General features: G+C 36.4%; 1 protein-coding gene across 5 annotated transcripts in view; it reads left to right on the top strand.

Moving 5' to 3' along the window:
• Positions 1 to 27,266, top strand: part of LOC149578256 (ARM repeat superfamily protein) — a 361,318-nt gene that overhangs the window by 177,075 nt on the left and 156,977 nt on the right. For all 5 annotated transcript variants that reach the window (XR_016364259.1, XM_089827963.1, XM_089827965.1 and 2 more), the window contains exon 27: positions 12,637 to 12,718. Coding sequence is in view for 4 of the 5 variants with exons in the window: in XM_089827963.1 (XP_089684089.1) it covers positions 12,637 to 12,718 (82 nt within the window). In the remaining variant the exon portion in view is untranslated. The remainder of the gene's footprint in view (positions 1 to 12,636; positions 12,719 to 27,266) is intronic.

Raw genomic sequence — 27,266 nt, 5'->3', positions numbered from 1 at the left:
AAAATTAAAGGGCCTTTCCATGACATAGATACATTGAGAGAAAACAAAATATACAGTTTAAACCATTAATTTTAGAAAATAGATCTTGATTACGTTGCACAAAACATACCACAATATCATAGAAAATGACCAGATGGAGATAGATGTCAAAATGTCAAATGCAATATAGTTTGCGACTTTATACAAAGTGAACCTATAAAATAAGTATGGAGTTCCAAAAATCAAATGTAGCCAATGACGTGCTAGGGGACACGAGGCCCTAGTGAGGCTTCTCCTCGGAAAGTGCCTTTCCTAACTCTCACAACAATATGAGTTGGAGGGCTGGCTTCTTTCATGATTCCCAAATCATCAGGCTCAATAAAATAATTGTTAACATCATCATCAGTAGGCGTAGCAATCCACTTGGAGTTTGGATCAATCTCATCAAGGTCAATTTGATAGTCTTTCTCAAGAATTTCCATTTTTGTCCATGTAGAAATTAGTCTTTGCGTGCAAGTGGAAAACACAATGAATACAAGTTCAGTTGAGTGAAATTTATTATAATAGACTCCTAACTTGAAATTTCTTTAGCTTCAAGCAGAGGTTGTGCTGAGAAAACAGAAAATCATTCATTCATTTTTTGAGATAGACTGTTGCATTTCTTGGGTTGTGTATTAAAAATAATCCAATTACGCTCACAAGTAGATGAGTTGCATGGCTCGGTCAAAATGAGTATTGATATGCATCTAAGATCTTTGCATTAGTGACCGAAAAATCCCACCATTGAGCTGAAATACAAATTATGGGGAAATGATATTGTATAAGTCTATAAGATATCTTCAAACCTTAACAAATTTGCTAATCATGTTGACAAAATCAAATGCACTATCAAAAGTTTGTCTATTTGTTTGGAAGGTTGTTCTGCTTTCTTCGATAGCCCTAGATGAGAGAAGACCCCTTACCTACTATGTTTGCAGCTCTGACAGAACATATTTCAATTGGTCTTTGCTTGGAAACATTTTTTCCATGCACTTGTACAAGCCTTGTGTGATCCCAACATCAATCTCTCTAAATTCTGTTTTGTAGAACAATGTTGGGTTGAGAAATTATCCTGCAACATGGAAAGGATAGTGCACATGTGCATCCCATCTATCAATTATTTCCTGTAATGACATATATCTCATCTTGATCATTTTCTAACCCACCTTTCATCACCTCCTTGGCTTTATCGATGGCCTCATACATATATCCCATTGGGGATTTATCCCCATCCACTAGTCTCAAGACTATTACTAGAGGCTTTAAAAATCGTACCACTTGTTTAATTGCTTCCCATAAATTGGTAGAATACATCCCTTGGTCAAAATAAAAATGTGTCTTCATTGCTTTGTTGTACTAGAGTCTGTCATGTAAGGAAGTGTGATGCGAACCTTGTCACCCTTAGACAAACTAGCTCCTCCCCCCTATGAATGGTGCATCATATGTGAAACTTTTCTGTGGTTATAGATAAGTTTGGTAACTGTGTGAGCCTTCTGCAATGCATCCTTAACCCTTTCAATTTTTCCAATTTTCTTTAGGGTTAGATCAAGCCAATCTGTTGCAAATGGGCTAATAACATGCAGGGGTATTTATCTGTCAGGTGTATCCCGATAACACAAGTAATAACATTGTTTTAAAATAATTGAACCACATTTTATGGCCCTACATCCATGACAACCGAGTCATACATCTTGAACAAAGCAATTCCAATTTTCATTGTATTTGATGCATCAACAAATTCAGAAGTATAGTGCTTCTATAATAGGAGACAAAGAAGTCTATGAGGGTTCGGTTCCTTCTATCCATCCATCTGACTAACGGTGCACCTATTACTGGCCCACTCTAATTGATTCTCTTGAACATCTTTACTGCATTATTAAGCATACCAACCCTTGTTGTATCATAAGACGGGGCTTTAAACCCAGACCATGCAGCTGCAATGACATCCGTCATAGCTTGCCAATATGGAGATCTACAAGAATGGCATGCCTAAGTACAGAATAAAAAAATTGAAATTGTCTTTTTTGGTATATGATTCTAGTGCAGTTAATGTCCAAAGAATTCATTGATGTGTCCTCCCCTCATGTTTGGGCCATGTGCTATAAAAGTAGGTGTTCTCTCTGTAGTCCCAAATTCCCAAAAAACCTCCCCTCTACCATTTTCCTCATCCAATCGATTCCTCCTAATATCTATAGAACTGAAATATATTTCAATATCAATGCTTTCTTTTTTAACTTGTTCTCATTAATTACACCAAGAGCTTCTTTTGTCTTGGTATGTAACATCTGCATGGCATCCAATGTATGTTGTGGTATTATTTACTGCATCATTTGCCAAATCCCATTTGAAGAGGTAAATTCCACCAATGACTTTGTTCAGACACCAATTGCATTTGACCTTAGCTGTACTGTCGTTAATCAGTGTGCAATGTGTCCACACAAAGTCTTTCACACATGGCAACAGCATTATGATAGTTTTTTAGTCAAATTGGCTAGGTTTTATAGTTTTGCAGGAGTTTTTTCCAATAAAAATAAGTTTTTCCTTTAAAATGTGGAGAAATTTTTTCTATTCGATACAAATGAAAATTTCGTATATTCGATATATTTTCTGAATAAATATACATAATCTAAATTTGTACAGTATATGCTATATAGTATAAATATATTGTATAATAACCGATCAAAAAAAAAATACTGTATAATTTACTATATATTGTGAATACAGTGTATTTATATACAACACTATATACTGTGAATACAGTATATTTATATAGAACACACAGTGTATATATTATATACTGTATAAATGTTGTACAAATTTAATATTACACAAAATATACAGAATATAAATACATATTCGTGTTTTTTTTTGTATATTTATAAATACAAATTATATTTATAGAGAAAATAAACGGAGTATAAATATTTATGAATTTATGGTGTAAATATATGTAAATACATAAAATATATACGCACACACACAAAATAAAAATAGAAGACTACATATAAGTTTATAAATATACAGAATACATATACATAAATAAACTTACAGAATAAACTTATTGCATAAGTAGAATTTATTATGTCTCAAGTTCATAAATAAATAAATTCATAAATTACATATATAGAATACAAATATATTATTTATGAATGATGGTGATTATATTCTAAATTTTGTACAAGTATTTAATTATAATTATTATTTTTATTCTTTATTATACAGATATAGAATACAGGTACATATGCAAAATGTATTTACATATACATAATATACAGAAGAAATACAAAATATAAATTTATAAATTGAAGCACATGTGCCATTATTTAGTATTCATATAATATAAAAAAATAAATTCGATACTTACTTGTTCTCTCTCGTATTTAATGCGTATATAGAATTTACGATGTTTCAAGTTCATGAATAAATAAATTCATAAATTACATATTCAGAAGACAGATACATTATTTATTATAATTTATAAGTGATGGTGATTATATTCTGTATTTTGTACAAGTATATTTATTTATTCTTTATTATACATCTATAGAATACAGATATATATACAAATTTATTTACACATACAGAATCTACAGAAAAAAATAGAAAATATAAATATATAAACTGAAGCATATGTGCTATTATTTAGTATTAAAATTTAATATAATATACAAAAATAAATTTGATGCATACTTGTTCTCTCTCATCAGATGTGATTTCTGACTATAACTTTCTCTGTGTCAAGCATGTATCATTGGCTGTTTCTGTGTCCGATTATAACTGGAGGCAAACTCTGTATCTGTCCATCTCTCTTTGGATGTGCTTGATGTTCTTATGAATGCCATTTTTATTAGAATTCGTGAGATTTTTTAGGCACACAGTAGGGTTTGCAATAGCCTCCTTCTGGTGTGTTTGAGATATTTTTGGTGCATTTTAGGGTGCAGATTAAACCCATTTTTTATCCAATGTTTTTGGAAATAATCGTCGACTGCATTGATCAATTTCTCCTGATATTTGGGGGAAAAAATTGGCACCACCTCTATTGCCAATTAATCAGGAGTTTTTGCTGATTTCTGCTACTATGATTTTGTAACCATATAACTCAAAGGAATGCTTCAATCCTTTATGGATCTCATTAAGCTTTGTGTCTGCACTAAATCCTTAAGATGACTTGCTTTGATAAGAAACTTGACAAACTCAATAAGAGCTATTTTCAAGGGCAAGATAAGCCATGACACAGAGCAAAAGATTATCACTAAACTTTAAGTTTTATAACCATAGTTAAAATACCAGGACCTAGTTATCATGTCCCCTCCCGTCTACTAAGGCTCCGAGTTTACACTTAGCCTATTTTTAGATCCTGATAGGCCTAAGGGATTAACCTAGGGATGTCCTGGGTGGGAAAAATGAGTTAAAATCTATTATTTTTAGACCCCACCTTAATCTTTATTATCTTCCTGAAGTCAAATCTTGGTGTTGGTCTCATTTCGTGCATGGCATATTTCTTCCTACCGTTTTCTATCTGACAGTCATGTCAATTGAAACTCCTGCAGTTAAGTTTGTAACATCTGGGCAGTTGGGTGCATGTTGGACCTATCGTGATGTTTCCTTTCTCAGCAGTCGGAGTTTGTGGAGAGTTTTTGGGTGTTTTTTGGGTGGGAGGAGGCATACAAATTCCTGAACAATTTCTCTTTACAAAGGTTTACTGATTTTAGGAAGGACAAAAGCCTTTCTTTCATCTATTAATAGGACATAGCCCTTGTTCATTTGAACTACATACTCCACAGGTTGATACTTGTGGTGTATTCATGGGAATTTTTCTATGCAGGCTGGCAATCATGTGGTAATAGCTTGCAGTAAATATTGTTCTCATCATCGGCACTGTACAGCTGTCCAAGGAGACAAGTCGACTTCATTAGTCATTTCTAGCAATGAAATAAGGAAGTTGTGTGTGCATGCTTTTTGGTCACAATGGTAGCAAGAATTCTTCACACGCTACAGGAGAATTTTCGTGCTCATATATATGACCTGCGGAATTATCAAGTGATCATCAAACCGATCATTCATTTTCCTGTGTGTGGAACAACCCCTATCCCATGTTGCATAGTATTTACATAAATTCGTTGATGCTGAACAATAGTTGTTTCATAGTTGCAGTGCAAATTTATCACAAATAATGATTCATTCATTTTTGCATATTGAAGTAGTTTATGATGTCTCAAATTATATAGAAGATTTGGTTCTTGGTATTCTTAGTGCTCTGTTATTTGTTATCAATCTTAAACATATTTGCATGAATATATTTGAGTTTAACCCAAACAATTTGAATACTTCATATTATTGTGTGTTGTGATATTTCAGTTTTGGTGCAAAATACATATTCCAAATTAGTAAACATACATGATTACATAATTATTTACACAAAGATCATCTTAGTGGGATCAGAGCAGCAAACCTACTGCCTAGTGGGCTTTCGCATTGAAAACAGTAGTACAACAAAGAACCCCATGGAATTTGGAGACCCCCACTAATTCCGGAAGGCAAAATAACTTCAGAGATTATTGGAATGCACTCAATGGCTGAAAGGATTGCAAATGCCATTGAGGAAGCAGATGGGGAAGCAAGAGAAACCTTGAGAGCTCTTAGAGATGGTCAAAATCATGTTGCTAATGTGCTGCAGCAACTTACACAAGCTATACAACAGATGAGTACTGGGCCTAGAAGACCCCAAAGCCATCACAGTGAAGGAGGAAGTGTAGTAGGAACACCGCGAGGCATGGGGCAACCCACTTGAACCATGAACAGACCTTTAATGCCAGTATTTGCTGAACATCATGATGCGGTTGAGCTTGTAAATATTGGAGCTGTAGGAGACATTCTAGGTGATGTCATGGTTACATATGTTAAATGGGATTTGTTTCCCGACAATGTTAAGGAAGTCTTGAGTTTTGTTTAATACATGTGAGAGCAAAGGGAACTAGCGAGAACACAACAGGATAGGAGGCCAAGGGCCCCAAATAGGGATCTAAAACATGCTTTGAACAAACTCACCTTACCAATATCTGATGGCAGCGGTAAAACTACATCCAGTGTATAGATACATAAGTTGGATACATTTCTTACCCTCAAACCAATGTCTGAAACAGAGGCAATCAAGTTTGCTACTATGTATTTAAATGAGTTAGCATATGATTGGTGGCATCATGACTTAGTCACTCAAGATCATGGAAGGATTAATTCTTATGAGGAATTCAGTTCCAAGCTGATAAGTAGATTTGGTAAGAAGGATATAGAAGTCTATTATAGGGAGTTAGCTCAACTCAAGCATAGTGGTGCCATGGACACCTATATTGATGGATTCCAACAGATATCTATCATGGTCCCAGACATGTCCGAAAACAGAAAAGTGATGTTGTCTATTGAAGGTTTGAATGAGAGATTCAAAATATTTGTCAATGTGCTGAAACCAAGTACTCTACAAGATGCAATTTAGCCTCCAAAAAGCCTTTTTAAGGGACCCAAGACCAATCTGAAATTTTCAAATCAGAATAGGAGTAATCCACCTAAGACTGATTTTGAGTCAAGAAATGAACTAAGGAGGAGGAATTTATGCTTCACATCCAAGCAGCCTTGGTCACCGGATCATAGGTGCGTTGGGAAAGACAAGGTTCATATTATTGAAGTAGTTTTTGATGATGAAAATGACAGTAACAAGTCTGATGATAGCGATTAGGATGGTGTTCATGAACAACCCCAATTGGAGGAGTTACTACCCTTGGGGAAGACTTATAGTTGCTACCCTCTTAGGAGTTACTACAAGTAGTCTTATTCAACTTAAGGGAGTAGTCAAAGGGCGACAAATGGTTTTCTTCGTGGATACAAGAGCAACTTGTAACTTCATTAGCACTACTATAGAAGCCAAACAAAAGTTATAGGTGAATGCCATTCGTTATTTTGATGTTAAGTTTACTGGTGGAGATCTTCTTAATTGTTTAGGGATGATTTCTCAGCTTGAGGTTCTGCTAGGGAGTTACACACTTACTGCTGATTTTTATGTGATTGAGCTGGGAGACATCAATGCTATTTCGGGTTTGCAGTGGCTTCAGACTCTTGGTCATGGTAAAAATAGATTGAGTTTTTGAGAGGAGATCAACAGATCATTCTTTGAGCTATGACTAATAGGGGTCCCAGGATTGTCTTAGCTCATAGGATGGGATCCATTTTGAGACATGAGGTTATTGAGTGCACAATGCATTATTTTATTTCCACTAAGTCCATTTTTTACTTAGGACAACATCATAGTGATATTCAATCAGTGTTAGACAAGCACAAAGGAGTTTTTGGTGATATCCCTCTTGGTATACCTCCAGACCGTGGATTTGAGCATGTGATAGAGCTAGAAGAGGGTGCGAAGCCAGCCATCACGACACCTTATCATTGCCCTAGGCACTATAAAGAGATAGAGAGGACCATTCGAGAGTTACTAGACATGGGACACACAAGGTTGAGTTCTAGTCCATTTGCTTCATCGGTGGTTTTGGTTAAAAGAAGGACGAAACTCTATGAATGTGTATTGACTACAAAGCATTGAATAAGAAGATCATCAAGAAGATGTATCTCATACCCCTAATTGATGAGTGGTTGGATGAATTACATTGGCTCTTTACTTTTCAAAGATTGATCTTTATTCTTAGTACAATTAGATTAAGGTTTGTGAGGAGGATCTACATAAGACTGCATTCAAATGCACTATGACCACTGCAAGTTCTTTGTGATGCCTTTTGGACTCACTAATGCACCTGTTACATTCCAGTCTTGTATGGACCACATATTTAATAAGCGATAATGTAAGTTTGTACTAGTGTTCTTTGATGATATTTTGAATTTTAGCTAGACATGGGAGGAACATTTAAGTATCATGGAGAAACACTAACTATTCGCTAAAGAAATCTAAATGCAAGTTTGGGTTGACAACGATCTTGTACTTAGGGCAAATGGAGTCAAGGTTCATTAGGAGAAGATACAAGCTGTACTGGATTGGCCACCACCATAGAATGTTTTAGATTTAAGAGGATTCCTTGGATTTTGTTCCTATTACAAGAGGTCTGTGATGGGATTTTCTCAGCTTGCTGCACCGCTTGCTGATCTCACAAAGGCTGGGGCTTTTAGGTGGTTCACAGATATGGAGGTGATATTCAATAAGGTGAATAGAGTGATGAGTATGCGCCGTGTACTAGTGCTACCAAATTTCAATAGACCATTCATCTTGGAGTGTGACACTTTAGGTGATGGGATTGCTGTAGTACTTATGTAGGACAAACATCCTATTGCATATGAGAGCAGGAAATTGAATGATCATGAGAAGTCATATTCCACTTATGATAAGGAGATACTAGCTATCACGCATGCTTTAACGAAATTCAGACAAAATCTTGTTGGTGGACGTTTTGTGGTGAGAACTGATCATAATAGCTTGCATTTTTTCTTGCCATAGAAGGAGCTGAATGAAAGACAACAAAAGTAGATCAACAAGATCCAAGCTTATGACTTTGATATTGAGTACATCAGGGGGAAAAACAATGTAGTTGCCGATGCATTATCCAAGAGACCAACCAGTGCCTCTTGTTGTGCTCTATTAGAGATTTCAGCTGATTGGAAATCTCAAGTGTTAGTTGAGTATTCCAAAACCACCTTCACTTGTGAGGTTATGGATGAACAGATTCTGGTTGACAGATATAGGGTAATAGATGATATTATTTGCTATAAGAACATAATTTACTTGGTCTTGAATCCAAATTCAAGGAGTAGATTATGCACACCTTTCACGATAGCCCTAGTGCAGGCCGTCCTAGGTACTTTGAGACCTACAAGTAGATGTGAGAGAGGTTCCTTTGAAAGGGCCTTAATAGTGATGTCCTTCGTCATGTCAGGGAGGACTTGCCTTGCTAGTAGAACAAGTCAAAGTGTGTACACCCCGTAGGTTTATTGCAGCCTTTGCCGATTTTTGAACATAAATGGGAAAGTATATCTATGGATTTCATCACAGGGGTCCCGAAAGTACAGGGTAAGAACTATATTTTTGTGGTGGTAGACAAATTGACAAAGTATGCACACTTCTTTGTGGTAGTAGCTGATTGGACAACTTCATAGATAGCAACGTTGTTCTTTAGGGAAGTTTTCCAACTACATTGTCTACCCAAAACCATTGTTAGTGATTATGTAAGTAAGTTCCTTAGCATGTATTGGCAGGAACTTTTCAGACTTGCAAGGACTCAGCTAACACCTAACACAAGTTATCGTCCTCAAAGAAACGGTCAAGCATAGATAGTAAACAAGTGGATAGAGGGATACCTTTGCAATTATATATCTGGACAGCAGTAAGTGTGGGTAAGATGGTTGTATTTGGGTGAATATTGCTACAATTCCACTTATCACATGACCATTGACATGTCCTCTTCTAATGTACTGTATGGTTCCAAAGCATTATGTTTTGTAGATTTAGCTTTATTGGATAGTCAGACACTGTTGTCCAAAGATTGGTTGCAGGAGCAGTAGGATATTCTATCTACTCTTTCAAAGAGAATATGCAGTGAGCTCAAAATCAGCAAAAGACTTATGCAGATAGACGTCAGATTGAGAGATTTTTGCAGGTTGGGGAGATGGTATTTATACGACTTCAACCCTATAGGAGAAGTTTGCTGAAAAAAGTTGGATCCAAGAAACTCAGGCCTAAATTCTATGGACACTACAAGGTGACAAGGAAAATTGGAGAAGCAATGGATGAGTTGGATCTTCCATTAGATAGTTTCATGTTTCTTGCCTTAAAAAAGGCATAGAGGCAGCATGTTACGTCTCAATGGGGTGGCAGGAGGGATCAAGTGGTAGCATTGTTTCTGTAGACCACGTTAACCTGCATGGTATATGCTTGAATGCATGTAAAGGAAAATTGCTTGAATGTTAAAAGGAAATAATCTTGGTTACTAGGGTTCGCCATATTGGCCCAAGAACCCTGCTTGGGTTCGAACTAGTTCAAAATTCAGGTCAGGTTTGACCCAAGTTTGACCAGGGTTTGAATTTCCCTAGGTTGGTTTGAACCTGCAGCCCAGAATTTGAACCCGAGTGAATTTGGGTTGCCCAAATCAAACCCGTCACGAATTTGGGACGAATTTTTGTTGTTGGGTGACTTTCAAGTCACTTTTTATAACAAATTTAAAATGTTTTGAGGTCCAATTGTCCTAAAAAGTGAATTTAAGTAGGTTATTTTGGCTTCTAACATCATTTGTGGTGTGCAAATAGGTGATTTTGTGAGCAAATAGGTGATTGAGCAAAAGAAGTTTGTGCAAGGTGGAGTTGGAACACTAGATTGTTAGCTAAATTGAAGTTTTTGTGTCTCATTACTACATCTTTGCAAGCTTACAATGTTAGGAAGAGGTAAGTTCTTGTTCTATTTTTCTTTTGTTTCAATGTTTCATAAATATTAAATATTAAAGGCTAGAGTTTTAAAATTTATTCTCAATAGTAATATCAATATGTCAATAAGTACATGATTTCTTATCATAGGGAGCCCCCATCTGATTCTCCTTTGTGGAAGTATGTTGATATTCTAAAACCTCTTCTAGGAGGTGGTGGCTTCCGTTGGAAATGTCGGAGTTGTGATGTAGAAAGAAATAGTTCATATTATCGTGTGGTGGGTCATTTGTGTGGATACCCTAGTAAAAGAGTGAAGAAGTGTCCAGGAAAGAAAAATGTATCTATGCTAAACTTAGTAGTATTAAAATATATTATAGAGCATGAGCGAGCTGAAGAGAGAGAGGAACTTAGACAAAATGTGATTGATGGCAATAAGAATAAGAAAATAATAAAAGGAATGAAATCCAGCCCAAATGTTGTGATAGAAAATCACCTGTTTTATACTACCTAAGCTGCCCTTGATTTTGAAAATGAAGCACCCATTTGACACAAAAGAAAGGGACCACTTGAAACTGCATTTCAAAATCAGAGTAGGGAAATTGCCGACATTGATGTGGCAAGATGCTTGTATGGAAATGGGCTGTCTTTTAATCTTGTTCGCTCTCCATATTTCAAGTAGATGTTGAGAAGTGCTAATAAAGCACCTGCAGGGTATTTAGGTCCCAGTTTTGAGAGAGTGCGAACTACCTTGTTGGATGGTGAGGTCAAGTTGATTGATGAGCAATTGAAGCCCATCAAGGATTCATGGATTGAGACAAGGGTAACAATTGTTTCTGACGGCTGGAAAGATGCTAGAAATCGTCCATTGATCAATGTTTTGGCAGTGTCCCCTAAAGGGGTGATGTTTTTGAAAGCAATGCATTGTGAGGGGCATGTAAAAGATGGGCCAATCATTGCTAATATCCTAATTGAGGCCATTAAACAAGTGGATGCAAGAAAGGTTGTCCAAGTCATAATGGACAATTCATGGATTTTTAGTTCATCCGCTTCAGAGAGAAATTGGAGCACATATTCTTTCATCCATTCAGTGAAGTGCAATAGGTTACAATCAAAAAGAGTAAAAAACTTGGTGTATGTGCATTACAACTTGTGTCTGCTCTCATACAACACTAAAGAATACAAAGAAGGGGAGACAAAGAGGTGGGATGTAGATGTAGAGTTGGCAGACTTGGATATTTCTACTTCCTGGCTTACAGTTGAAGACTTTGAAGATTTTGATGGCCATACTATTGTTGTTGGTGCTGATCCCATTGGCCTTAGCTCTATTGCTGAGTCAACTAATGCAAAAGGACTATGAGAAGATGAAAAAGAAGAAGAAGAAGAAGAAGATGATGATGATGAATATTAAAAATCTTATACATTATGATTACTTGACTTGAAGTTGAAACAATAATACTTGAACTTGTTGTTATGATCATGGATAATGATATACTTTTAAGTCATAAGTTTTAATGTTTTGAATCTCTGATGTTGAACTTGAAAATTGAAATATATGATGGTATGATCTTTATTCATGATGCTATGATTACAACTTAGTAACTTTCGTGTTTAAAGTTTATGCCTATGGTGGTTTTGTTGTTTAAATGATTAACTTAGTTTACATTGTATGATTTTATGATACTCTATGCTTCTAGGCTTTCATAAATATGTATATATATAATTTTGTATAATTTTTACATGTTTTTTGTACTAACGAACCCAAATGAACCCAAAACCCTTTCCAAAATTTTGCCATAATGGTGAACCGGTTCTTCAAACCCGTATTTCAAACTGAACTTGAACCAGTAACTAAGGAACTAATTATAAAATTTAGTGTGGGGCAAACTGTATTCAATGTGGGGGCATACTGTATCATAATTATCATGTTATAATGTAATGTAACCATAGCATAATAATTTGCACAAAAAAGGGATTGAACAAAATCTTTTAGGAGGAATAGTCAGCTGTTTCACATCTTATATTTCCTTGTAAATTGTGAAGTTTTCATTTCTATCATGTAGTCATGACAGGCTATATTCTTCTACATTAAAGTGTGCAAACAAGGTTTTTGAGCTGAAATTTAGTTCTTTTTCATTTTGCATGAATTAATACAAATATATGTAATGAAAAATTCTTTTGTTATTTACTATTGTGTTAGTGAATGCATCACAGGGAACTAATATGCTTTCAAGACTTCTTCATGTGCGAAAGGCAGAAGCAAAGCAAGCAGTCATCACTGCAATTGACTTATTAGGTTTTATTCTTACTGTGCTTTCTTGGCTTGAGTAAACTTTCATACCGAGTGTTAAGAGTTTTTAATGCCCTCTTTTCTATATTCTCAGACAGTTTTTAATGTATTGAATGCTTATTCTTATGTCCAATCAGAATGTATGTATGTTATAGCGTAGGTAAGGTGAATCAGCTTTATTTATAAGGTCAAGATACTTCAAACATGTTTAGGAAACAATGTAATCTAGAGGCACATTCTTTTATGAGAATCATGCTATTGGTTCAAATTAGCCACTTACATTCAAGTAAAGTATTTAGCTATAACAAAGTTATATTTGGTATTTTCTTTGAAAGAAAAACATTTTATTGTGATATACTAGTGCATAGAATTTTTGAAGTTAAGAGATTAGTATCACATACTTTTGTTTAATCCTTTTAAAGCATTTGGTGTTCAATTTATTGATACAAGGCTGGTTTCAAAGGATTACAGTAACATATGTTTTGTTGTCTTATATATAGTGGATAGTATTTTGTTTCCGTTGAAAAGGCTCATTTTTCTCAATCAATGATTTTTGAAAGATGCTTTTGCTCTCTTTTTGTTGAACAATCAACTTGATTTCTCTTGTCATTGTAGTAGTTATACACTATCATGATTCTTGACTATTGTGTTGACCTTCATTTTGTAATCACAAAATGGAGGCAACACTAGGAAACCTTGCCATTAAAGTTTCAATTTTATGTAAGTTAACTCACTATATGGTTTGCAGAAATAGTTCAATTAATCTTTCCCAATTCATATTGTGAGTCTTTCATTGAAGTTTCTCGTCAAGTTACTTGTATTTTTGAAAGCTTGATTAGAATTATTGAATTATACACTATTCGGGCTTTATATTGACAAGTTAGAAGAGTGGATAAACAAGACCAATGGTGAGGGGGTGCAGCTGGCCCACTTCGTGATAAGATTGCTCTTATATGCAGATGATCTCATAATTCTTGCTAGAACAGCTAAAGGTTTGAAAGAGCACTTGAAAGCACTAGAATTTTTTTGCCATGATGTAGGAATGCAAGTTAACACTAGCAAAACCAAAATTATGATCTTCTCACTAAAGAAGAATAGGGGCATACAAGACAAGTTTCTGTTTGAAAATAGCCCCCTTGAGATTGTGGAAGAGTACAAATACTTGGGCATCGATTTTCATAACAAACTCAACTGGGATACTTGTAGATCGAAAAGAATCCAAGGGGGCTGGAAGGCGTTATACTCTTTACAAAACAAGTGCAGGAACGCAGAATTATGGGATTGGACGACCATGAAAACTCTGTTTGGTTTGCTGGTCACTCCGGTTATTCTATACGGATGTGAAGTGTGGGGCGGTAGTATGTCCAAACAGAAATGGCGGCAAGTAGAAAGAATTCAAAAACACTTTATCACATGCAATCTTAAAGTCAAGACCACAGTTCCGTATGAAATCCTTTTGGCGGAGGTGGGTTCCTTTCCATTAGAAGCCGTCGCATTGACCCAAATGCTAAGCTATTTAAAGAAAACTCAAGGTCTAGAAACACATCGTTGGCCCAAGTTGGTAATAGAGGAAAAACTTGTGAGGCGGAAAAGCACATGGATGAAACAAAATGACAAATGGATGCAAAAATGGGATATCAACATCCAAGCTTGCCCGGATAACATTAAAGAAATAAAAAAGTTTGTCAATGAAAAATTTCGCAATATTCTGTGGACAAGACACATAGGGAGGAAAAAATCTTATTACATTAAAGAATTTAATCCCACTTCTAGTCATGATGAAATGGCCTATATAAGGGCACCTATTAACTGGAAAGCAAAAATGTTGATGGCACAAATTAGAACTAGTTCACATCAGCTGCGATGTGAAACTGGTAGATGGCAAGTTCCAAAGGAAGAGTGGGCAGACAGAACATGTTTATTTTGCAATATGGGAACAATGGAGACAGAGCAACACTTTGTCATGGAATGCTTGGCTTACAACGACATCAGATCTGATTATACAAAAATTCTGCAGAACAAGGACTTCAACTATTTATTTGAGGAAGATCAAGTGAAGAGAACAACGGAGTTGATTATCAAAATTCAGAGAAGAAGAGACAAGTTAACCAAAACTTTGCAACTGACTAGTTTGGCTCCTGACTCGGGAGGGCGATTGCATGGGTCCCATAGACTACTTTAGTCTCGTGGACGTCATTAAAATCTATCATATCATATCATATCAGTCCTTTTTGCATTTTAGCGTGTTTGTTTGTATTGTTTTGGTCTTTTTGTTTTCTTCAATCTCTTGCTTTCGGTTACATGCTTGTTTCAAGCTATCTTAGGATTTAGTTGGAGTTGTCAATCAAAAGATATTAAGGTTTTAGTGCATGTGTAATCGGACGTTAGAATCCTGATTACATATTTTAAATATTAAACCTTATATTTTGTTGTTATGTTGCACTTTTTGATGTTCATGACTGAAACTCACTTTTAAATGTGTTTTTAAATATATGTTATAAAGTTGCCCTTTTGATGTTTTAATTTATAATTTATGTCACTTAAGTAATAAAGTGCACTTTTAAAATCTATTTACACGTTACTTATGCACTTTAGGTTATAACTTAAATGACTTAAGTGAAAAAGTGCACTTTTTCAACCCATTTACACAAAATTTCATGTGTAATATGCAATGAACCCCAAAAAGTGCGATTTTACTTGAGTGAATCAATTAGACATGTGCAAATTAGAAGTCAAGTGAAAAGAACAAGTTTTTATAAATCATTTGCATATACATTTGATGAAATATGTAAATGCACTTGAAAATTGTGATTTGCCTTATTTTAAACATTTGCACTTGAAAAGTCCGATTTAGCTTGTTTTGCTCCATTTCAAGAGTCAAATCACACTTTTTGAGGCCAATGCCATACTGCATCTTACATCTCTTCAGTATACAATGTGTATTTCACTCTCAAACCACGATTGGCTTGATAAAACAACTTTTTTTCCTTAAAAACTACTTGGCTGGGCAGTGTTTGCATGATATTTTAAATATGCATTTCATTTTGGAAACTAGGATTACCTATTTGCATGTAAATGCAATGTGCGATCACACCCAAAGAGTGTGATTGACTTCATACTCGCATTTTTCATGCAAAATGCAACATGTAAATGCACAACAAAACAATGATTGGGTGTTTTGGGCATAAATGCAAGGTGTAATACCTCCTAAAAAGTGTGATTTGCACTTGCTTAGTAAAAATATAATGTGTAAATGCTTCCTAAAATCACATTCAATCATTTAGACACCCAAATGCAACATGTGATGCAACTCAAAAAGCCCAATTTTGATTAGACGTTTGCTATTTACACATTTTAAAATATGCAAATGGGCTGGAAAAGTGCGTCCAGCACTTAGCCTTTCATTTCCAACGTACAAATACCTCCAAAAAGTCCGATCTGCACTTCGGAGTCCAACCTCAATGTGAAAATGGGCTGGTAAAGTCCGATTTGCATCAAAGACTCCAAATGCAATGTGTAATGAGTAGTGGAAATGTGATCTCCATTTAAGGAACTCATTTACACATCATTTGAATGTGTAATGGAGCTGGTAAAGTGCAATTTTAGGGCCAAATGAAAGATATTTGAAAAGTGTTTGAATGCTATGTGTAAACACATTGGAAAAACCCGATTTTTGAGAAGAGAGTTTCATTCCAACTTCTTTGCTTTAGGATTTTTTATGTTCTCTCAAGTAAGTGTAAGTGTTGGGTTTTGTTTGCATTTCGTGTTCTTGTTGCTTGTTTGATGCATTCTTTTGCTCTTTGCTTTCCATTTGTTCATTTGCAGCCCTAGATTTTTTGTTCTAAAACACAAATAAATTCAAAACTCTCATTCTTTGTAATGCAATAAGGTTCTTCCTCTCTAAAACAAAATAGCTTACAAGATTGAAGTGTTGAAAGCCATCAGTTTGTGCAAAAGCAAGAGGTATGGTCTTCTTTTCTTTTGTTTGTTTTATAAATACTTTGTGTGCTTTTTTGTTGTTTGCTTTTGGTTTGTTCATAAAGAAAATAATGAAATTTCTCTCAAAGAGCGCAAGTATCCATTCACATTTCCAGCCTTCATATTCATTCCTTTTCAAAAATTCCCCAACTCCACATTTCTAAAATTTGTAATTGAACTTGTAAAACCTATTACACATTTAGACAAGTTTAAAATATTGAGTTTTTACCACATGCAAATACATTCCTAAAACCCAATTTGGAAAGAATCTCATTTTGAAACATAATTACTCATGTCCATGTGCTTCTAACCCGCATCTACATGCATTCTTAGCCATTCAAGTCCAAAGCCATTTTTTTGCTCATATGCAATCCACCTTGAAAAACCTGATTTTGGTCATTTTTGCCCAAACTAGAAGCTGTTTGAGTCATTCCCAGCCTATCTAGGTGTTCAAAAAGTGTCTAAATCATACATTGAATACTTATCCTCCATAGATCCATCATTGTTGTTCAAATCCCAAAAGCCCTCATGGCTCTAATCCCATTAGAAGATGTTTTCACCCATTGGAATTTTAAGTAACCAAATGGGCATCAATAAAAGTATGAGTGGCACTTGTGTCAAACAAAGCAATCACACGTTGTCGCACCATAAACCCATGCATCTTCAAAGCTCCTTCTATTCTCATACTAGAAAGCTAGGCCACCTTGAGGTTGGAATCATCCACCTCATCATCATAATCAGCTAGCCGCCCTGTAGGATCATAACTGTCTTTATCATCGTAAAACAACTTGATCGTCCTAATTTTTCCCTTAGCCTTCATAGGACAATCATGATTGACATCATAGGGACCCCTTGCAATAGAAGCATAGATTCTTCCATGTCAAATTATTAATGGTATCCTTGTCCAAAGGTGCTGCCATAGGATGCTTAGACTTTAATTTCTCCTCCCTCCTAGGAATTGTTGTATCATAAGCTAAGCTAGAAGGCTTCGAGGAAAACTTGCCTCTAGCTGTAGATGAGTCTAAATTCTGAGCCTTTTTCATAGCTTCCTATAACGAAGGTGGGTCCAATGACTTAACCCAACCCCTGAGTGACTTAGCTAGGCCCTCTATAAAGAGCATGACTCTCCTCCTCTCTGATGTGTTATAGACCTCACAAAAAGTTTATAAAACTCACTGATAATTGCCTCTAAGCTAGCTGTTTTTCGCAATTTGGCCAACTCTTTGAAGTAAATCTCATGATCCTGTCAAAGCGCTCCATCATCTTGTCAGAAAACTCCTGATATGATGTGATCTAATCATGATGGAGGGATACCAAACCATGATACTGCCAGTCATGTGCAACTCCATCAAGGTGTAGATCTGCAAATCTAGTGGTGTCCCGAGTCATAAGATACAAAGCAAGGTAGGTTTCGAGCTTGTGAACCCAAGCTCTAGCAGTCACTCTACCACTCCCATCAAAATGAGTCAATGTCATCTTACTAGCTATCTGTTGTAGGTTTGTCTGTCTAGGCCTCTGATTATCAACAACAGACCTACCTTTAGAATATTCATGCTTTAGAGTCAAATTATTATTAAAATTCAAGTTCTGCTTTAGGGCCTGTGTTAGAGTATCCCACTCAACGAAATGAGCAACTACATCAGTCTCAATACTAACTGCATCCATCTTCGGTCTCAAGAAGATGGGTTTGTGTGGCCTATCATAGGCTCCAATATAACTTGTCTTGTCCACCCTATCATCAATCCTGACTCGGTCGTCAACCTTGTATCTGTCACTTGCCCTAGACATATCCTCAACTCGTGATCTATGAGAACCAACAAATTCATCACGTGCTCTCTCCCTACTCCCTGTGGGAGTGCTATCTATTGCAGTGTAAGAGAGCTGTTGCAATACATATGCCATCTATTGTTGCTTGACTACGAAGTCCCTGAATGTCTGTCTAGCCTCTCTGTCAATCTTGGAATCTACATGAGCATTGTTAAATCCTGTACTGGTTGAACCACCCAAATTATCAATAGAACCAAATTGTAGCTCAGGCTCATCTTCCCTAGGTGGAGTGGTATGGCCTCTAAGGGCATAATGCATTCTTGACAGAATTCTCCTATCATCACCCATGATGTTGAATGATAGACAACTGAAACAAACAGAAAGCAAACCTCTGGCAACTATTAATCGGGTGCAATTCCTGAAGCCTGGCAAGAAATCGCTTTGATACCACTGTAAAAACCAGTGTAACGAGACTCGGACTCGGCAAGGGTAACTTGACTCGTGACCCGGCTCGGCGGTGACTCGGCAAAGTGAAAAAACCTCGAAATTTTGAGATTTTTTAGGATTTAAAGAACATTCCATGCACCTATTATTGAATAAAGCGTAAAGACACAATAACATCATTAAATAGAAGATAATTTGATCATAATGCACATGCCACATACTTAAAAAAGTTAAAAACTTAAAACTTAAAAGTCAAACATCGATTACATATGTACAATACTACAAAGTTACAAACTTACAAAGGTAAATTGCTAAAAGTAAATACTATATTACTAGTAATTAAAGTCAAGCTAAGATAAACCCATGCAAACCATCAAAATGTATATGTATTATCATTTATGCATTATGAAATCCAACACATCAAGATTCAATAGTCATCATCAAATTCAAATGTTCCAAATGCTGATCATATATTAAGTTACTGTTAAACTGTTAAACAAAAAGTTAAAACAAGACTATAAGTCTACAGCTATGGCTCCTAGTCATCATCATCATCATCCTCATCCTCAGGCTCATCCTCATCGTCATCCTCATCATCATCGTCATCCTCATCCTCATCCCCAACCTCAATCTCAACCTCAGGCTCAGGCTTAGTATAATCTACAAAATGCCTCTTAGTAAGGCGTCTAAGGTAGGTCCTGGATGTCTCAGTAGCCATAGCATCAGCTCGTGAGGTGCCTCTAGGATCAGCTGTACTTTCTGCCTCTGGCTTTGCCAATGTCTATGAGGTGCCACTAGGAACAACTGGAGCTCTCTGGTCCTCTACTGCCATAGCCACAGCCTCAGCCTGGCCCTCTCTATCTGCCTGGTCAAGCCACTGTAGGTCCTCATCATCAAAGACAGGATTAGTAACCTCAGTGATCCAATCAGATTCTGGATCAACCTCCTCTAGAGTAATCCAAGAGGTGTCACTATACAAAATCTCCCTGATCCTAATGCGCAGGTTGTAGTGCACAAAGACTAGACTATTCATTTTCTGCACAGACAACCTGTTACACCTCTTCGAGTGGATGTGCTTGAACATGCTCCAGTTGCGCTCACATCCATAAGCGCTACTTGGCTGGCTCAAAATGCGGATGGCGATTTGCTGAAGGTTTTTGGTTGAAGGCCCAAACATTTGCCACCATCTATCTGAATTTTGAAAAAAGGAAAACAAAAAAATATTAGTCTCATTTCAAAATTTGAACTTTAAGTTTAAAGTTAGAAATGTAGAAACTAGATTGTATAAGGCTTAAGTTGCAATCTTTACTTGGCTGCAATTTTGTACGACCTTCTTTGCAAATTTGACTTGAAAAAATGGGCCCTGATGCATTATTATAGGCATCCATCTCAAACAATATATCTGTGGGATTAGGGGACATCTTCGATACCACTGTGTATAGGCCACTAAGAACGTCCTCATCTGCCTTGAAATCATCAAGGAAATGGTATGCTGGATTGAGGTAATAGGCTGCTGCGTGGATGGGCTTATGAAGCTGATTTTGCCATCTCCTATCAATTATGTCCCAAATAGGGCCATAGTTTTCCTCAACTCCTACATATTTGGCCTTAATAGTCTCCTTGACCCTATCCATGCCGTCATAAATGTAGCCCATAGAGGGCTTCTCGCCATCAGCAACTCGTAGGAGGGCTACAAGGGGCTCGGTGATCTACAAAACAATTAAACAAAAAAACAATTTAGTGAATGATGAAACTTTGCAAAGTTGCACAATGAAAATAAAACAAAAATATGTATGAGACAAATTAATTTATAAAATTTTAAGACTTAAGCTTTTAATATTTAAAATTTAAATTTTAAATTACCTCCACAATCTTCGAACATGGCTCCCAAAAATCATCATCATCATAAATGCATTTTGTTGCATCTATCCTTGCAGGGCTGTTCGCAAAGGAGGAGGAACTCCATTCTGGACCAACAAACATGCACCTCAACTCTAACCTTGAACTCAACAAGGATTTTAGTGTGATAAAGTTTGAGGCAAATTGTGTGATACCGAAACGAGCCAACTCCTTTCCCTTCGTGTATTTCCTCATAGTGCTGAGGACCAAGGCATGATTATAGATGAACTTACAAAGATTTTTGGCCTTGGTAACACATGATTTCACCCATACAAGCTTGCCAATATCCTCTAACATGAGGTCGATGCAATGGGCCGCACATGGAGTCCAAAAGATTTTTGGGTGTCTCTTCATCAATAGTTTTCCTGTAGCAATTTTAAATTAGTTAGTAAACAATGAAAATTTTTGATGTATTAAAAAACTTTTAATTTTCAAAATTTAATGAAAAACTAAAACAATTTTTTTAGAAGTAGAACTTAGAAAGTTAGAAGTTAAAATTTTACCTGCAGCAACATAATTAGCTGCATTATCTTTCACCACTTGGACAACATTGTCTTCCCCCACCTCCCTTATGACCTCCTCAATAGTCTCACATAAGAATTTTGCATTTTTCACACATGAGGAAGCATCTATGGACCTCAAAAACATGGTGGATCCTGAAAGTGAAAATTAAACAAAATAATTATCATTCAAGAATCAATACGCAATAAAACAAAATTTTCATTATTCAATAATGGTATACATTAAATTTTAGACTTCAAGAAGTAGAGCATGATGAATTACCTCCGCTAGAAACAAGAAAATTTAGGAGGGTTTTGGACCTCCTATCTCTCCATCCATCTGTCATGATGGTACACCCCTTTTGGCTCCAAATCTTTTTGTGGTCCTCCAACTCAAGTTTCATCTCCTCAACCATATTTAGCAAGAGGGGGCCACTCAACTCATCTTCAGTGGGGGCTTTGAACCCTGCACCACAGATGGAAACTGCATCAATTATCCCCTGCCAATAAGGAGTCCTATTACATTTATAAAAACATTTTAATTAGCATATTTCAAATTTTCAAACATCAAGTTAAAAGTATAAAATTGAATATAAACTTTAAAACTTAAAAGGTAAAACAATCAAATATAAATGAAGTTGAAAACTTGAAGTACCTGGCTGCTATAAATGGAATGTCGTAGAAAAACCAAAACTTGCAAATTGCTCTTACTCCAGCTTCATGTATCTCCCTATTCTAGCCCATGCTCTCAAGTGAGGGTTGTGCACCAGGAATGGTAGGCGGTACAAAAAAGTTGTCCAACTTACTATATTTTCTGACTCTAGGATGAAGAAGAGCAGCACTACTAGAAGGGGCAGCAGCAGTAGCATCACTAGAAGTGCAAGGAATAGATGTAGAAGAAGCACGAGCAACAAAAGCACTAGGACAGTAGGGGGGACGGGAAGAACCTTCTCCAACACAGCCTATTGACTCAAAAACATTTGCAGATGAGCGTGGAAGGGAACTAGAACCAATCAAAGCTAACTCTTCTAATTGTTTTTTTTTTAATTCTTTTTCTTGTTCATATTTTTCCAAGGCTACCTAACAAAAACGTTGAGCCTCAACAGTTGCAGCTTCACAAGGCTCAATATCATGACCACGTAAGCCAACAATATGGTATTTTAATCTATTTATCCGCCCACTATTAATGGTTTTGCAAAATAGACATTTTTTTTGAGTTCTCTTTCTACCCGGAAATTCTATGGTGAACTTCCAACACTCATCATTTTTGTTGCCTTTAGAGAGCTTTGGTTTTTTACCCCCTGAAGCCATTATGATTTAATTAAGGAAAAAGGTAAAGGTTGCTGCAATAAGACATTTTAGACCAAATATTACCATTTCAGCATTGCATTTTATGTAGATCTAAAGTTATAAAAAAACTCATAAACAAACAAAAAAATTCATGCAAAAAACCCATAAGCATAGACAAAAAAATCATCAAAATCTAAACAATCAAGTCTTACCTCTTTCAAATGCTTTGGGAAGTCTTGAGAAGAGCTCCTATAAACTTTTTGATGATCTAAATGCAAGCTCCAATGTCACAAATGCAAGCTTTTCTCCTCCTCCTTTCAGCTGGTTGCAAAACAAGAAAACTCTATTTCTCTTCTACTTCTCTCTCTCTTTCTTCTTTTCACTATAGACTGTTATGGGAGCCCTTTTAGGGTTATATGAGTGAGATATGTAAAAAAAGAACATTAAAGAAAGTTGAAAAAATTATATATTTAATGGCCGAAATTTTGCCTGCCACGGCCAAGTCAAGCTCAGCCGGGTCAAGCGAGTCACTCCGTGACTCGCAAATCACGTGAGTCACGCGAGTCACTCCCCGTGACTCGCCACTCGCAGGTCACGAGTCATTGTGACTCGGCGAGGTCAGCGCGGCTCGTTGACTCGCGTGAGTCAGGTGACTCGCCGCGAGTCACGTTACCCTGGTCTAAAAACCTCAATTGAAATAGTGACGTCGGAAGAACACTATTTTTTGGTTTTTGTGTGTTTTTTGATATTTTTAGAATTTTTTGTGTTTTTGAGAATATATATGTAATGAAATATAAATGCCAGGAAATAAAAATAATACTCTGAATTTATTATTTACAAATTGAATTGACAATGTAGGATATATTTGCAAGAATATTTAATAGAGTTCCATATAGTAGATAGGAACCTTTTATGAGAATATGTGAATGCCCTTGCAATGACAATTTGCCTGCATGCTGGCTGCCACCCAACTTGAATCCAATGTCACTGTCTTAAGTGTATGCCTATGAGACCGATTTGTAGGTCCTTCCTTGAAAATGAAGCCAATGAACACAATCTCTAGTTTTATTACCAAATTGTAGGACCCCAAAATTAAGCCACAGGCCTCTAGATGATAAACACAGGCTTTGCTGTAATATGGAACCCCAGAAATACGGATCAGAAGCCCTAACACACATTTCCAACCTGCAGTTATTGACATCCTAGCCTTGAGAAAGGTTGCTGATGTCTTAGTGCTAAGCGCTGCCTCCCAGGTGAAAAGCGACATCCTCAATTTCCTAGGTAGAGAGCCTCTATATTGCGAATGTGGGTAAGAATAATTATTCCAGACAATCTCTTCTCAAAATTCAAACCACGAGCAAACTTTCCTTAGACACACTATGCAACAATAGGGGAAATGACAAATTGTTTACCATAACATAATTTGCAAGAAGAAATCTCAGAATAATTCTCAGAGCTCCAAAACCCTTAGCTAGTTTATCAAGAAGAAGAAATTAATATTCAAGGATGGCATTCTCATAATGAGAATATTATTTATAATAGCACTTGTACAAATTAGCTTCACCCTTGCACCTTTCGCTAAAGAGGCTTCAGCTTCACAACATAACTTTATAACATAAAGTGCATTTTTTAATAAGCCTTTATTACTTGAGCAATAAATATGATTCTCCAAATAAATTATCTCATCCTATGCAGATGACAAAATGAGTGACTGATACCACTAAGCCAACATTTGCCCTGCCAAAAATAGTAGGTGGTGACAAATAGACTTACTAAAAATAGAAAGTCTACAATTCAGACCCCCAAGTCCTATCGTCAACTCATGATGGTTGCAATGATGAGCTGACTAACCCAACTCCGTGAACATGCTAAATCGGGGACATTACACATTCAAAAGCCCCTTGCTTCCGTTTGAAGTTTAATAGCCTTTTGCTGATTTGTGTTTGAGTATTAAAGTTAACACACTGGAGAGTTTTGAACAATTCTATACTCGGAGGAAGAAGGCCAAAACTTCAATATAAAGTTAGGCTTAGCAGGCTAGATTTGATTTGTTCACTGAAATCCCTTCTCTTTCCCTAACTACCAATTTTCCTCCTTCCAAAAAGAGGTCATCTATTCCTAGTGGGAGTTCCCAATTTTTCCTCAAACCTCTTATCCCTACTATTCATATTCCAGCTATTACCACTATGGTTGCTACTGGTCCAGTGAGAGTGGCTTTTGGCCCTTTGAATCTTACAACACCTTTACATGCCCTCCCTCAAGGTACCCTTATGAATTTTTCTGAAATTGTACAGGAATGGAAAACAACACCTTGATGAACATGTCAAAGCCTTCTATATTGTTGTTAGAATTCTTGGCATTGAGCACAAAAATGTCTCAGTGTAAGGCTCTTTATTGAGACGTTACAAGGTATAGCGGTTGATTGGTTCTACAATTTGGAATTTAGTTCGATTACTGATTGGGCTTCTTTAAGGACCAAGTTTCTAGAAAGATCCAAAGCGGTGGAAGATGAGCATTCTCTCCTAGCACAAATCATTGAAATGAAGGAGGCACATGAAGGAATGTGGGAGTTTATTGCCAAATTTAATAAACTAGCCAACTAGATTCCAATTGCTTCTCAACTTATTGTTGAGAATCTAAAGTTTTTCTTTATAAACACTCAGCTTCCTCAAGTTAGTTTCTTGTTGCGAAGGGTTGCTGTTGCAAATTTGGCTCTTGCTCAATCTTTGACAACATAGATTGAGGATGATTTGATATTGGCAGGGAAAATCTAGGAGGATTCTAAGCGATACAAGAATAATTCCTTCACGAGATCTTCTTCATCAAGATCCTCGGATTCAATGGCTCAATAGTTAGCAAATGAACTTCTTGCTCTCAAGAAGCCAGTTTATCAAGGATTCTTTGCTACTCCATACAAGGATATACCTAGAAGTCCATATCATAACGTTGCGAATAATTATACAGCTAAAATTGAGAACAATCTTCCTCCTCCTATGGAGAGGTTTTCCCTTGAAGCACCTTCTAGTAACTCAGCCACAAGTTACTATGAAGCTGACCCAACTAGTGATGCTCAAGAAGATTATCCTTCTAAGAATACAACTGCTCCATATCTTGAAGATCATCAAACAGCTCGTGACTCTATTATCCGATACGTTCACTATGATGATGAAGATCGTAAGGAGGAATTTGCACAAGCATATGCGGTCGTGATGCGTTCTCAAACTAAGCTGGTGTAACAAAAAAAAAGAGGCTGAGAAACTTCTTGATGCTCCTCAAATGACAGTCACCATTGCAAAGAAAGGAGCAACATTACCAACCTACCCAAAGACCCAGATAAAAACCTAGCACTCATGATCCTCATGTTTCTTCATTATTGTTGATGCCTAGTGTGCCTACTACTAAAGTTCAGGGTGAAAATTTGACTTTTTACTTGGCTAGTTCCTTTTATGTTTTTGACATTATAGACCATGCTAAGGGAACTAAAATGTAGATGTCTTAAGTAGAATACCTACAAGCATCTCCGGATCAGCTGGATAGGCTTACAAAGTTTGTCAAGGAATCTTAACCTACACAAGCTCATGTCGGTGCCCCTGAACTTAAGAACATGCCTAATAGCCTAGTCACCATACCATCCTCAATCTTAGGGAAGATTGAACCTTTTGACCTTTTTCTTGTGATTAATGGATTCAAGCTATGTAATTCTGTCATAGATTCTGGTGCTTTTGATAATGTCGTGCCAACTAAGTTGGCAAATGCCCTTGGTTAATTTTGACTAAAACTTTCAAGAATTGCTATTCCATTGAGAACAAGCAACTAACTTTGAAAGGAAAAATTAAAGATGATGAATTTGTCTTTACATCCTTCCTGGACAAAGGATTGAAATGATTGTCTTAATTGTAGATGTACTTACTTTTGATGGTATGTTGCTTGGCCCCAATTTCTATAAGGACTTGGGAAGAGAGCTCAATATGGACATGTCTAAGGCACGAATACTCAATAAAGATGTTATGCAAAAGTTGCATCCTGAAACGGAAACCAAGTATGTTGTGGTCAAATTCAATGATCCTCTTACTCAAATTCTCTTTGAGTTAGCCATAATGGGTAATTATTACCCATTATGCTAAGAGCTGGACAAACGATTTTGAGGGTTCCTCCTTACTCTCGGATGCTGATAGATTTGCTTAGGCCAATGAATATCAAGAGGAGCTGATTGTTCCTAGTCAATCTTCCATGGTGGTTGAAAAAGAAATTATTTCCGAAGAGGACCCTATGGATTCTCCTAAAGCGAGCACCAGTAGTTCCAATGAAGTTTGAATCATGGACTTTGATGGTAGTTGTGCTTCCATGGGTATCCGATGTAGGAGTAGTGCTGATTGCACTAGAAGGGGAGATTTTCTCTTTTTCTGTACAAGTTGCAGTTTGCCAATACTAAAACATGACTAATTATGAAGCTCTATTACTAGGATTGGATGGCACAAAGCAAAGGAATTTGGAACCTACACGCCCAAGGAGATGTTGAATTGGTGGTATGTAAAGTTAAAGGTCAATATCCAGCCAGAAATGATCAACTTAGGCATTACCAAAATTTAGTCTGGGATCACGTCAAAATGCTAGATGCTTTCAATATCTTAGTAATTCCTAGAGAGCTTAATGATAAAGCTAATTCACTTGCTGTT

Source organism: Cupressus sempervirens, chromosome 1 (genome assembly GCF_028749045.1).
Source record: "Cupressus sempervirens isolate cs-2001-9-10 chromosome 1, ASM2874904v1, whole genome shotgun sequence".
Lineage (NCBI taxonomy): Eukaryota > Viridiplantae > Streptophyta > Pinopsida > Cupressales > Cupressaceae > Cupressus > Cupressus sempervirens.
Note: the sequence above shows the minus strand (reverse complement) of the source record. Positions and strands in the feature narration are given on the sequence as shown.